Source organism: Amphiura filiformis, chromosome 5 (assembly GCF_039555335.1).
Source record: "Amphiura filiformis chromosome 5, Afil_fr2py, whole genome shotgun sequence".
Taxonomy (NCBI): Eukaryota; Metazoa; Echinodermata; class Ophiuroidea; order Amphilepidida; family Amphiuridae; genus Amphiura; species Amphiura filiformis.
Window position 1 is genome coordinate 68,373,736 of NC_092632.1, and position 14,345 is coordinate 68,388,080.

General features: G+C 34.8%; 1 protein-coding gene across 1 annotated transcript in view; it reads left to right on the top strand.

The window, feature by feature from the left end:
* The window catches only part of LOC140153606 (RAC-gamma serine/threonine-protein kinase-like), an 83,965-nt gene that overhangs the window by 46,902 nt on the left and 22,718 nt on the right, over positions 1 to 14,345 (top strand). Inside the window, 3 exon segments of the mRNA XM_072176392.1 lie at positions 4,007 to 4,146; positions 4,148 to 4,155; positions 6,758 to 6,889. Of these exon segments, the coding sequence (XP_072032493.1) occupies positions 4,007 to 4,146; positions 4,148 to 4,155; positions 6,758 to 6,889 (280 nt within the window).

Consider the following 14,345-nt stretch of genomic DNA (forward strand, 5'->3'; position numbering starts at 1 on the left):
GTGCACATGAGTCCTTGGGCCGCGCCGGGGCTTGAACTCGCTGTTTATCTATTTGAATAGATAAACATATCTAGCTAATGTAAATAAAATATGTAAGCAGTAGGAGAATGCGCATTATAGGTCCGACCATAAATTTTAAGATTTCCCTAAATAACAATTTTAAGTACTCCTTTTCCAAAAACCTGAAGTTGTCACTAAAACTTTTAAAAAAATCCATAATAATCTGCAACACAATTAATGTTAAAAAAGTATAGAAAATAGACTGTCACCAAAAATTGAATGAAAACAGAGAAAAAAAAGTGAAATATTTTTGAATATTGCAAATTCAAACTTTTTGGTGAGAAAAATTACACATGTTGTGCGAATTTTCAAAAAAAAGCATGCACATTTTGCTCTCAAAAATCACACATTTTCCCCAATGCTTATGTATATGAAAGAAAATGACAATAAATTTATATAAATAAATAAACTAGCTTCAAAGTGCATTTGCTATTGAATATTTTCAGCAAAGTATGTGTCATTAAAACTCACGTGGGTGAGTTGTCCATTCATCCATCTACATTGTGTCTATGTATATAATATAGATCTATATTTGTGACATGATGGTTGAACAGTGTCTTCATTTGACTGATGTGTTGTTTTGATGCGTTTGCCTATCTACATTAAGCGCTGTTGACTTCACTTGTCTGAGGCATCCCAACTATTGCACTATATTTACAACAGCCTAGGAAATGTTTACCAGATGGATAGGATGCAAACACGAGTGAAGTGCAAAATAAGATGTACGATGTGTATGGGGATGCTTGTGTGGGGGTATGTTCGGGGTGGGGGTGTGTCTGTGTGTAGGGGTGTGTCTTGTCTTTTGAATGTATGTTAACATCTACCAAAAAGTAATTACCCCCTTTAAATTATGATCATTATTTATAAATGGTTGATTGTATGCCAAATTTGGAGTATGCTGTCGAAGCAAAATTTATTTCTGCGCATTATGACACCTCATTTGTTCCAATAGTCCAATATTGATGTCACAGCGTACATTTTAATGAAAGTGCAGGTATCCAAGGTCACATACGGAGGAAGTCAAAGGTCATTTGAGGTTATGTTTGTTTACCACTCATACAGTGTGATATTTTAATCTTTCTGAATTTAAATCGGCCCATGGTGGAGGCATAAAACCGTGATGTTTCTAGTTTGAAAAGGAGAAATTGGAAAAGAAAAGGAGAAACTGGAAAAGAAAAATAATAGTTGACGATACTGAGTTTATGTTAATCGACTCGATCAAAGCGAGCATTTAGAGAGGTGGATTCGGAGGTACAGCGGGATGATGTTTTGCTACTCGGATGCACTAGTTTGGTTACGTTGCTATAAGAATTTTGCAAATATGTTTTGTTTTTGTTTACGAACCATGAAAGCCCGAGAACCGCCCTTTTGGTTGGTACACATTTTACGCAAACTCATACAAGTTTCTAACAAAAACAAATCTGTATAATAATATTCACATACAGCAAAATACATCATCAAACCATAAACCTGCAATAAGGCAAAAAAAAGAAATTGTTTGCTTGCCCTCGAATGGATTTTAAAAATTGGGTCGGTCGGTCGGGAAAAGTTTTTTTCTTCTTTTTTTTTCTTTCCCTAGTGTTTAGATGGTCTTTTTCCAGGTACCAAACGTTGAATTTCCGTAGCTGTAACATCACGCCATGGTCCAGCATCTGTGCTCGCCACTTGCACCTTGAAAAATTATAGCTCTTCTACGTTTAATGAAGTGTACAATTCTCCTAGTGTTTTCTGCTTTTCAAAACTACCTATCATATTAATCAGCGTTTTCGGTCCTTGCTTCACCTGTACAGCTAGCGCTACTCGTGTTGTGTCCGCCATGTTTAAGTGAAATCATATTTTATACCGAGCGATTTGTGCTCTTAATAAAAGTAGCCTCGACAAACATGTTGAAAAAAATAGTGCAATGTTACTTCCTTGTCAATACGAACAAATATCATGAATTTAAATATTTATAAACAAGAAATGAATATCTGGTACAACTGTTTCAAATTTTATCTACTTTAACCATATTTTAAAATCTGCTATATTGTATCCATTCTTGCACGATATGCACGGTTATATTTTGCCTGTAAATAAACTCATTCCTAGAAGCGCCGTCCGAAATGTGCAGGTGGATAGCAAGTTGTATTAGAGCTTAGACGCTGAGGTGGTATACAAAATTGCGGAGCCCGACAGTCAGGTACAGCGAACACGTAAACATGCAGGAAATAGTATTTTACAACGTTTCTTTTAAATCATCAGTTTTTCAGATGAAAAATACATGCCATTTTTGGGAAAATTGCAAAAAAAACCCTTTTTTGAAAAAAAAAGTTCTACGGTCGGGACTGCCGAGACGATCGGTCGGACGAGGGCAAGCAAACAACTTTTTTTATTTTGCCTAAGCGATCAACCAATTTGAAACCATTTTGTATAAAAACATCAGATGAGTGACAATTTATGATTGGTTTTGTGGAAGAATTCAAGCATCTTGCTCTAAGCTACTTATTCCGGAGGGCGGGGGGTACTCCCATGCAAACGGCGTAACGGGATGTGCCGTTCCAATTGGTTGCACTCTTGCAAAAAATCCTTAGACATGGATCCCTATTTGTTGCTGGAAAATCCATAGACGTGGGTCTGTTTTTGACGGTCAAAGGGCCCTTGGAAATGGCTAAGTCTGGAGCCTCATACCCCTGTCTAAAAAACATCGAAGTACCCTCCCCCTCCCCTTTCAAGATGAAATGTAGGAAATTACAGTAATATTAATGAACAAACAGTGTGACATGCAGTCAATGTATTTTTACTGTTTACAGTTCATTTTGTTGTTGTATAAATGCAAATGTCTATTATAGCCAGCGAGTTGAGAGGAATCTGAGATTAGAGAGAGAAAGCCAATCCTTGACATTTCCAGGAGACCTGTTTACTAGATGACTCGAGGATAGGGATGCTATTTGTGTTATTTATTTGGGTGTTGTTATACTGCAGGTTTTCATGAGTATTGGTAATTCAACAAGGAGCAGAGAAGACAATAACAAGTCAAGTCATCATGCAGGAATTTTCTTGCGTAGCCTGTTATATTCCTGTTTTGTTGTATTAATCCTCTGCATGTGTCGACTGCAGATGACAGGTTTAACATTTCGTTTAAAAATTCAATAATTTTAGAATTATACATTTTCATGACCATATTTGGAATCAGCATGAAAACGGCATTAAAATGAGTGCAAACAAGCCTAGCATTGGTTCAGTGGTTCTTAAGATAGCTCTTGATATTTTGAGAAAATATCTCAAAAACTTGGGGAATTTTTTGTGTTGAAGCATTAATTTATTCCAATGTAAGTGTATTAATTTTATTTGTCAGGTCTAGATATGTATGTTGGATTGGTGTGTTGTTCAAAAATAGTTTTCTTTTCATAAGACATGTTAGACCTCGTAAAGGAGATATTAAAAGTCATTAATTCTTTATATTTTATTTGTATTGTGCTGTATGTTAAACCTTGAATCATAACCTTATGAATATACCGAATGTGTTTAACCCTATCACAGGTAATAACTTTTAAATAATGCGGACGCAAATGCATGCTATTGGAAAAAGTATGACCGCACCTTGTGACGTAGAACATTTATAAGTAATTTACTAATCTACTTATCTTTTTTCACCCATGCCAAACTAAGTTTGGAAAGGGGACTATAAAACAAACTCCAATGTAGGGGTGTGTGTGCAGAAAATATTAACCTCGGAATATCTCTGTTCTAAAACATAGTGTTTTGATATTTCACAATACCCTCAAGATAACTGATGCGCAGTCATTAACCTCAGAATAAAGACTTCATGAAAGAAGACAATAGTATAATAATGCACACAAAGATGTTAATTTTTGATAGAGAAACATTGTACAAACTTTATAAATCAACTTGATTTGTCATGATGATACTAAAGTGCTATATTTTCTTTTTATTTCTCTCTTTTCAGGGAAGAATGGGTAAAGGCAATTCAAGAAGTAGCAGATGCAACCAAGCAAGATTCTCAAGATGGTGTTGTTAACCCTTCAGATCCATCCGGCACACTCCCCGTTAGAACAGGATCAACGTCAGGGGAGGGCTCAAAAAAAGAAAAGAGTTGTAAGTATTGGCTCAACATTTCATGCATAAAACAGAATGAAATGGTGTAAATGAAGTTCAAGTGTATCTTACATTATAAGATTGAGCTTGGTATTTTTGCTGAACCATGAAATGGTATCAGCCTATATGTTTGAATGTTACTAGCTTACTTACTAGCTTACTGAGTAACCATTTGGTCTGAAATGGACATATCTCTAAATGCCACGAAGGTATGACCCCATGAGTGGTGTCATATGAAAGAGGAAAACATAAAGAATATAATAACAATATTTCCAAGCGTCAGAGGTCATCCTGGGGTCACAGGGGTCAAAAAAGGTCATTTTAACCGAAAATGCTCCGATTGAGCTTAAATTTAAATGCAATGATCCTTATGACATTCTAAACATGTTTAAAATATTTAAAACATTTATTTAAGGTTTTTAAGGGGGTCATAAAGGGGTCAAAGGTCAAGATTTTCAAAATGATCCAATTGAGCTGAAATTTAAATGTAATGATCCTTATGACATTGTAAACATTTAAAAAATATTTTAAAATTCTTTTAAGGTCATTAAGGGGTCATAAAGGGGTCAAAGGTCAAGTGTTTGAAATGCTCCAATTGAGGTGAAATTTATATGCAATGATCCTTATGACATTCTAAACATTTTAAAAACATTTTAAGATTCATTTAAGGTCATTAAGGGGTCAAAGGTCAAGTTTTCCAAAATGCTCGATTGAGCTGAAATTTAAGCATAGCGATCCTTATGACATTCTAAACATGTTTAATATATTTTAAAATTCATTTAAGGTCATTAAGGGGCAATAAAGGGGTCAAATGTCAAGTTTTCAAAATGCTTCAATTGAGCTGAAATTTAAATGCAATGATGACAGTGGTATAGGCCAACCACAATATACTGCCAAAGCCACATGGTTCAGCTATGGTGCGGTTATCGCTCTAGTTTACATATTAACTAGAAATGTTGGTGTGGTTAAGAGACTAACAATTTTGTCATGTTGTTCCTTCTTTCTTTCTTTCTTTCTTTCTTTCTTTCTTTCTTTCTTTCTTTCTTTCTTTCTTTCTTTCTTTCTTTCTTTCCTTCTTTCCTTCTTTCTTTCTTTCTTTCTTTCTTTCTTTCCTTCTTTCTTTCTTTCTTTTTCTTTCTTTCTTTCTTTCTTTCTTTCTTTCTTTCTTTCTTTCTTTCCTTCTTTCCTTCTTTCCTTCTTTCCTTCTTTCTTTCTTTCTTTCTTTCTTTCTTTCTTTCTTTCTTTCTTTCTTTCTTTCTTTCCTTCTTTTTCCTTCTTTCCTTCCTTCCTTCCTTCCTTCCTTCCTTCCTTCCTTCTTTCATTAAAATTCGCAAGAGGCGCGTAAACTTTTTTTCCGCTTGCATCATGGAAGGGCTCAAAATCCACCGAGGGGTGCTGATTCCAACAAGGCGTACGTTTACTCCCTTAGTTTTAATGATCAAAGCAAAATAATAAGTTTTGTTGAAATTCGCTTGAAATTCTTTCTTTCTTTCTTCGTTCTTTTCTTTCTTAGTTAAAAGAACACTGTTAGTCTTAATCAGCTTGGGAGCTAAGGTGAATCTTTCCTCCAGGATTTGAAAGGGGAGCTGTTGGATTAAAAGCAAGGAGAATGTCACATCACTCTCAAAGATTTAGTATTGAGCTAAAATGTGCGGTCCACACAAAAGATTGGTGCTACATGCATGGGAGGCATATTGCTGCATTCTTACTTCACTATACTTTGTTTGGTGTATAATTGGCTAAAATTATTAGGTTTTTGTTACTGCACACATCAATAAAGTCTCAAACTTACACTTGCTTAAATTCACGTTTAAAGCATGTAAGTGTAGATGCTGTGCCCAACTGCATGTATACCATTCTTATGATTCTATATCAGTTATGAGTTTTCATCAATTATAAGCTGAACAAAGTATAAACTTTGACTTTCAGAACAACCAAGCAGCAGCAATGAGCATACAATGCTGTGATTTTGTGACCATTTTGACAAAACATAATTTCTGCCAGGACCTAGCAATGGTGCAGTTTCCTTGCTGAAGTGAAAATCTGATCCGCACATCATTGCAGCTAGCTGCCTGTGAAGGTTAAATAATTGCGTAAAATTATCCTATCATACATGTATTTTGTAGTTGTAGATGATAACAGTGCTAAATCTGGCAATAAGGCCAAAAAAATATATTGTTGTGTTGCCCTCAAGTGGAAAAATGGGAAATTTGGGTAGGACGGTCGGATTATTATTATTATTATTATTTTTTTTTTTTTAAACCTTCAGTTTTAAAAAATCCCCTCAAATATTAAATAATGCTTGTTCAATTAGGGACATTTGTCAATTTTGACTTCTGGATACCTGTTAGACAACAATTAAAGACTAGTCTTACAATAAAATATTAGTTTTAAGTGAAAAACATTGAGTTTTTGAACAAATCTGTAAAAATCATCATTCAAAAAAAAAAAAAAAATTGCGACCCTGATTTTTCAGGATTTAGGGTAGGACGGTTGAGGGCAACACAACAATTTTTTTTTTGGCCTAAACGTGGTGCAATCATTGTTTTTAATATTCTGAGTTATGTTTTCTTTTATTTTTCTCCTTTCCAACAAATTGCAGACATTAGAAGACTTTGAATTCCTCAAGGTTCTAGGCAAAGGCACATTTGGGAAAGTGATTCTTGTAAGAGAAAAGTGGAGTAGTGAGTTATTCGCTATCAAAATTCTCAAAAAAGATGTCATAGTTGCCAAGGTAAGAATTCATTCAACATCTCTTTTCTTACCCCCAGTAGTAGTGTAAAGATCCCAATATTCTGTCAAATTTCTTCAATTCTTCTTTGTTAAGGGGGTACTACACCCCTCAATAAATTTGTGACTATTTTTGCATTTTTCTCAAAAACTAATAACACCCTGGTAACAAAAGTTATGTATATTATAGGGGCAAGGAATCCAATTACTATTTCAGTGACCCAAGACAAGCGGTTCGATACTTGTGATAGAAAATGAGGTACTGCTATGATGTACCTCATTTCCTATCATACTTACTGAACCGCTTGTCTTGATTCACTGAAATTTCAGTGTAGTAATTGGATTCCTTGCCCCAATAATATACATAACTTTTGTTACCAGTGTATTATTAATTTTTGAGAAAAATGCAAAAATAGTCACAAATTTACCACAGTGGTGTAGTACCCCCTTAAGTGCATCTAAGATTACTGACCATGTTCATCGGACTGTTATTGAATGCAGGACTTGTTGAAGATATTTGTCTTACCATTTATTGGTTTATATTTGTTTATATGTGACATGATCAAGTTGAATGAGTCTGACGTAGCTAATATTGTTTTTGAGATTTTTGGCAAAAACAGTGTTCAAATTCTTTTATTTTATGTTGTTTTCAGGCAGGCAATGATAAATTCCTCATAACTCGGTAACCAGATGTCCGATTTTCATGGGGTTTGCATCAAAATGTAGCATTTGTAAACTGCCAGTAAAGTATGTAAAAAACTTCTAATTGAAAATTGCTGACATGTGACTCATTCCCCTTGATCACGTCACATATTTTGGTGCTTTTGTGTTTCCAAATATATTCACATTAAGTACTAGGTGTAATAAATAATTTTGCGGGGTTACAAATTTGCGGCTGCCTGTTCGACCGCGAAAAGCGCGAATATAACCCGCTATATAGTATATACTGACGTTTTCTATTAAAAAAAATTAGTATAAATTGATGTCAACAAAATGGGTCATGAGCATGTTATCCTTGTTTTTATTATATCTTTGTTTTTAAGTTGCAGTGTTGTAATGCTTATTTATAAACATACTGCGTGTTTCTATTGGGGAACGGTTGGCGGGTATGGGGAATGGTTGGCGGGTAATGCGGTTTAGTTTAGAGCGTTATCGGTTAATGTGCCCAGTGGAAACAGATCGGTTCAGAGTGATGCGGTGTGGACACCCGGCAACCGTGATCCACCTCATGAGATAGACCATGCGGTTTGACACCCGGTATTTCTACCAGTGGAAACACAATGGTTAACAGTTGCTGGGTGTTGAACTTTGTTTATGTTGATTTTATGTATCGCATCGTGACCTTCAAAGCAGCTTTGGGGTCAGGAAAATACCTTCAGTACATCCGGTACACACCACAGCCCTTATTTTAAGCATCTGTAGAAACGTGGTGGTTGTTGTCTGAATCGGATTGTGGGTTACCAGGTAATACCGGGTAAAAATACAGAGTGCTCAGTGTAAACACACAGATTGTTAGGTTGTGAGTAGCAATTGATACATTATGTGTACATACATTTTCAGGTAGGTCTTAACCAGCAGAAATGTTGGAGTGTTCGTTCATCTGTACCTCAATGAAATTCATTGTGACATACAAGTTGCTAAACACAAACATGAGTTAGACATGATGATGATGAACAGTACTGTTAAAACTGCAACATAAATTTTAGAAGGGTTTTAGAAGAAATAAATTGTTGTATACATAGATAAGAATCTTGAAGTACCTTGGTGGAAACTCAAATATTGTTGACAACAAACTTCAAAAGCTGCATTATATAGATTTATAGGTGTCCCGGCTGTAGTCTTAGTTTTTGCCCAAATATGTTAGGGAGATGTACATTTTCATTTTGAGACTGTTGAGAAATTGCATAGCAAAGAGGAACCTATACCAAATAAAATCACATATATTTATCAGGGATTATGTTTTTGTCAAAACCCCGTAACTTAGCATACCTGCAAAGACCTTCATGACTGTCTTTGATTTTTTTAAATAGCTTGTCATGTAACCAAAGAAGATACATGGGTTGTTTGTTTGTTTCTTAACAGTGTTCTCTTGATCAAGTCAATGTTATTGTGAAAGAACGAGAGACAAGCTTGCACCTTATATTACCAAAAACACATTGATCCGTTGAAGGAAAATGTAATCAATGCTTATGCAGTCTTACATTCAATATAAATGTAATGGTGTTGGTGAAAAAACAGCACCACAGATGTTTACAAAAACAAAATGCTGAAATAAGAGATATCGCTTCGATATATAATAATCATGATTCATGACGGCTAGGTTTGATTAACCCATGAGAACTAAATGCCGATTGGCCAATAAGAAGTTTTCATTATCATTTGGACCAATCGGCTACATTGTTAGAAACGATTTCACCACACCAAAAAATTGGGGTGAATTATTTGCAAAGCTCCGTTCTGATTGGTGAAGATATCATGTAATTGACCAATCAGAGGCAATGTTAGATCAGCAGGTAGTGCTTGGGGGTTAAAATGGCAATAAAGGCACAGTCTTTAAAGACTCTAAAATAGAATTTGTGTAAATTTTCCTGTTAAAGTAATTTTGAAAGCATTTTTAATTTTCTTGTTTCTGTGAATACTGCAGGATATCTCTATATAGATAGAGTTTGAAAATAAATCTTAAACAAGGAAATGTTTTGAATGCAAGTACCAATTTAACTTTAAATAAACAATAATGTCAACAATAGGGTGAACCCAATAATAATTTTGAGAGATTGCCATTAGCAACATGTTGTTTCGGGAGAAAAAAATAAAACTATGAAGAAGAAAGCTAGTGCATTTTGTTTGTCAACTTTGGTATGCCTGGAAGCAGTTATGAAAGAAAATATTTACGCTGGTGAATAGCCTATGGAGGTTGTTATTGTGTTTCAGCCGTCTGGTGTGTATTTATAGTGTTTTGAAGCACACAGCACTAATCAATCTATTTAAGTAGCTTTTAAAGCGTGTCTCTTCCGCTGTACCGAGTAAGGTGTGAAGAACAACCTGGAGTGTCTATGCATGTCTATGCGTGGCCCCAGCAGATGCACTATTTTTAATCGCTTCATGGACACCATTACTCTGTTGGGCTATTCCATTTAAAATCCACACTACCCCTGTGGAAGATTTTGGAAATATCTTCCACAGGGGGAGTATAAATTTCAAATGGAATGAATACATTAGGCAGATCCATTTGAAACTCACCCTCCCTCTGGTGAAGATTCAGGGTTGAATCTTTCACAAAGGGTGTATCAAATTCAAATGGAGCTGCCTAATGTGTGGTATTCCATTTGAAATTCATACTCCCCCTGTGGAAGATATTTCCAAAATCTTCCACAGGGGGAGTGTGGATTTTAAATGGAATAGCCCATTACAGGAGCAATACAAGATTCTGGTTTTTTTCCTTGGAGGGTATTCTCATTTACTGATTAAGTTTCTCGATCAAATCTTGTTTAAAAAAGCAGCAAAACAAACACATGAATTTGAAATGTATAACTAGCATTGTGCCTACATATGTGCAATGTGAAGAAGGGTCAACAACCACCAAAATTTACTTGCAGCCACTGTAATGCACAGAGACTGCTGGACAGAAGTTGATTTAGTTTTGTGAATGTTTCCAAATTCAAATTGCTCAAAAAGAGGCTTAATATTTTAATATATTAATTTTTAATTCTATAGAGCTGGTTAATTTTTGTTTTCCCACTTCTCAACACCCTTTGATGAAATTTTCCTTTAAAAGAGGGTTAATTTCAATGCCCCCAGCAGACCTTTTGTGAATTTTTCCTTCTAAAAAGGGACGATTTTCAATGTTTTTACAGAAAAAAGTTAACACATTTATTAACCTATTTCATACACAAGGAAAAACCCCTGATTTTTTGCTGTTTTTATAACAAAATTATTACTAAAAATGTTGGAAAATAGAACGAAATATAAATGCATCAACCCGCCCGAAAAATGAATCGATCCTACCCGACCCGAACATGTGCGAAAGCACTGCGAGTAGTACACGGAGTGCCATTATACACAATGTACTCCGCATACTTTCTAACAGTTTTTGTGATTGGCTGCTTTGATATAGGAGTGCATGAATGCTCTGTGTGCTAGTCATACATTTTGTAGGCTTCAACATAGAAAGTCCGAAGTTCATTCCAAATATGGTCAGGGAAAGGTACAATTCTGAAATTTTTGAATCTTTAAAATATTTTTTTAACTTGTCGTCTGCCGTCGACACCAGTGCGGAGAGTTTTAGATAATGATGAGAATGTACTGTGATCCATCACACACCCATTAGATTTGCCTAGGTTTTTGAGTTATACTATGATAGATAGGACTAGCTGCTGTTAATTTCCTGTTTTGGTTGTTTAGTACTTTGCCGCGATCCCCCTTCAAGGTTGAGGTCTGGTGGATCTATATTTACTTCTCAGTATCATCATCATGATCATTAGTTTTCATGTTGAGAAACGTGTAAATATCATAATTATTTTTTATCAATGCTAGTATAAGTATAAGTGATATTTCTTTACTTCTCAGTATCACCATGATTCTTAGTTTCCAAGAAGAGAAACGTGTAATTATCGTAATTAGTGTTTATCAATGCTAGTATAAAGTGATATTTCTGTGCTCCTCCCCTGCAGGAATTACAATTTATGTATTATTTCTTGTCTGGCATGTTTAGAAGGCTGAGCATATTACAGCAGCACTATCATTGCACATCATTGTTTAAAAATAAATAGTTTGCTTGTCAAGATAAGCAGTTAAACCATAGATTATCAAAAATGTGATAATCTATGGTTGGTTAAAGCAAGCGATAGTTGGCAGGGTTCTACAGCGTAAAGATCCCGTTGTGTAGTTTGGAATGAGAGCTCAGTTGTGTACCAATATAATAAATGTGTTGAGTTAATTGAAGTATGTAAATTATTGATTTAGAGGTTACTTCCGGTATACATGTATAACCAAATACGAAGAAAATGTATATCTTCAATACAAAAGGTCAAATTTTTCAAATGATGGACAACTTTTCCTCCCAACAACATAAATTATACTGTAAGTACATAAATTTATAAAGTTTACTTCAAGGACTGTTAAATATAAAAAAAAAAAAAAATTTTAATTTTAATAATTTGTCATCAAATTTGTATTATATTGTGAATTTCAAAAATCAAAATTATTTGATATCAGGACATTCCTCATATTCAGAATACAGTTTGATGTGTCTCATGTACTCTCATGGGAGTCCCACAAAAAATACTGTGCAAATGTGCTTGTCACTGAAGCAGTATTACCCTCAATAAAGAAAGAATAAATAATAATAATAATAAAATAATAATAATAATAATAATAATAATGTTATTACCAGATTCGTTAAGTAAAATTGTGAAAATGTCTGCATGGCATACAAAAGTAAGGTTTGTAGGAGGGGTCTTGCATGCTGAAACCTTAATTTTTATTTATACAGGGATTGAAATATCAAGTTTGTCTATAAGGCCTGAAAGCCCATTTTTGTGTAAATTTCAAATTCCATGTGGACGTGGCTAATGTTTATTTATAACTATCGTTTATACCAATTTTACCAATCTTTATTCAATACATGTGCTACGCCTGTGCTACAAGTAACAGCCGCGGATCCAGCATGGTCAAAATATGGGGTGGATGGGGAGCTGTTAACCCCCCAAAATGTCAAAAGTCAGCTAGTTTTGCCAAAAACATACCCCTGGATACGCTACTGACCTCTGTAGAAGTAGTAAATAGAAGTAATAAAACAAGACCTTTTACATGTTGCTAATTGGTTTTGAAAACATGATCTACAAAAAATTGTACGTATTTATGTGACTACAAATTATATTATGGTATCCTCAATCGCTATAAGATCTGTCATCTGTGGTATATCTCTAATCATTCCTTTCACATCAGCCTTGCTTTGCTATTGAATTGAATAGCACTATAAAGTTCAATCTTAGGGCAGTGTTTATGTGTCGGGCCTAGGGGGATCATCGTCATCATCATGACGTATCTTAAGTTATCCCTCCTGAAAATGAGCAACATGTACTGCCAAAAATAAAGCAAGCAAGTAGGTACAGAGGAAGGGAAGCCGGCCGGCCGGCCGGCAGACGTGAGGTGACCTATCTATGCTGATGACCTTATCGTTGCAAATTGATGAAGACCTTGTGTTGCATCATCAAGTCATAGACCACGTTTACACAGAGCCGAGAGTCGACTTTTGTAAAATTTGAACTCATTGCATTTTCTGATAATTGACTTCGCGGGTTATTTGTACAAAATGACCGGGATGACTGAAAGTTAATTTGTACTTGCGATCGAACGATCAAGAGAGGGCGTAAAAGTCAAATTCATTTTTTAAACATGTTTAAGTTGACTACGTACCCAGCTTGTGTAAACACCTCGTCAGAAAATAATTTATGCACCAAAAGCAAGTGCATCATTTTGATATGGATACATGTACACAATTATTATTGTGTACAGTTATGTCATTTTGTACTTAATGTTTAGTTGTGTTTATCAATTAATCATTCATTTGATCATTCCTATCTTTATTTGCTTATTTATACATGGAAGCTTTGACAAAGTTGCGACTTCAGACATCCTCACAAGACATCCTACAGTATGGGTACCATATCTATTATTTAGTGAATTTCTCCCAATGCTTCATGGAAAAAAACTACAGAACTGTAGAGCATATCAATAAACATCACCTAGGCTAGCTTGCACTACCAGGCTTGTTTCCCATCCTTCAAAATCGTCAAAGTTTCCGCTTCAATCACCCAGGGCAAACACTTGATAAAGCAGACCAATCCAAAATCTACTAACCTAAATGATATCATGCTGTAGTAAATAACATGTGATGATATCAAGTACATCAAGTCCTATGTCACACAAAATCTATTTGTATATTTTTCTCCTCTTAACTTTGTTGCCACAGAATTATTAGGTGAGAATATGTTGCTAATTCCCAAAAAATCAAAATTTGGGTTCCTAGAATAGTATTATTTTCATACTGCTAAGAGCAATAAAATACTGGCAGTTACCTCAAGATTTATTTTCAATGACGAGCAACTTATTTTGTTCATGGCCTCATGTATGATAGCATCTGCAGTGTAAGTTAATTAATGTTTTGTTTTTGATATTGGTGAAGTTGATGTGCTCCTTTTTCTAGTCTGAAATCTCAAGTTTTTAGAGCCACATAATGCTCCTATTTTTTGGAAAATATTGAAGAACATCTGACCCTCACATCATGTTTTGAACTAGAATGTTTATAATTAAATTAGACAACAGGCAGGGATTAAAGTTTTCCGTTCAATTTTTTTTGTACAGATTTCTGTTGTCTTTTCCCGGATCCAGAATCCAGATTTTTCCAAGAAAAGAAAAAAAATTACTAAAATTTTTTTAATATTTCCATATTTCATCAT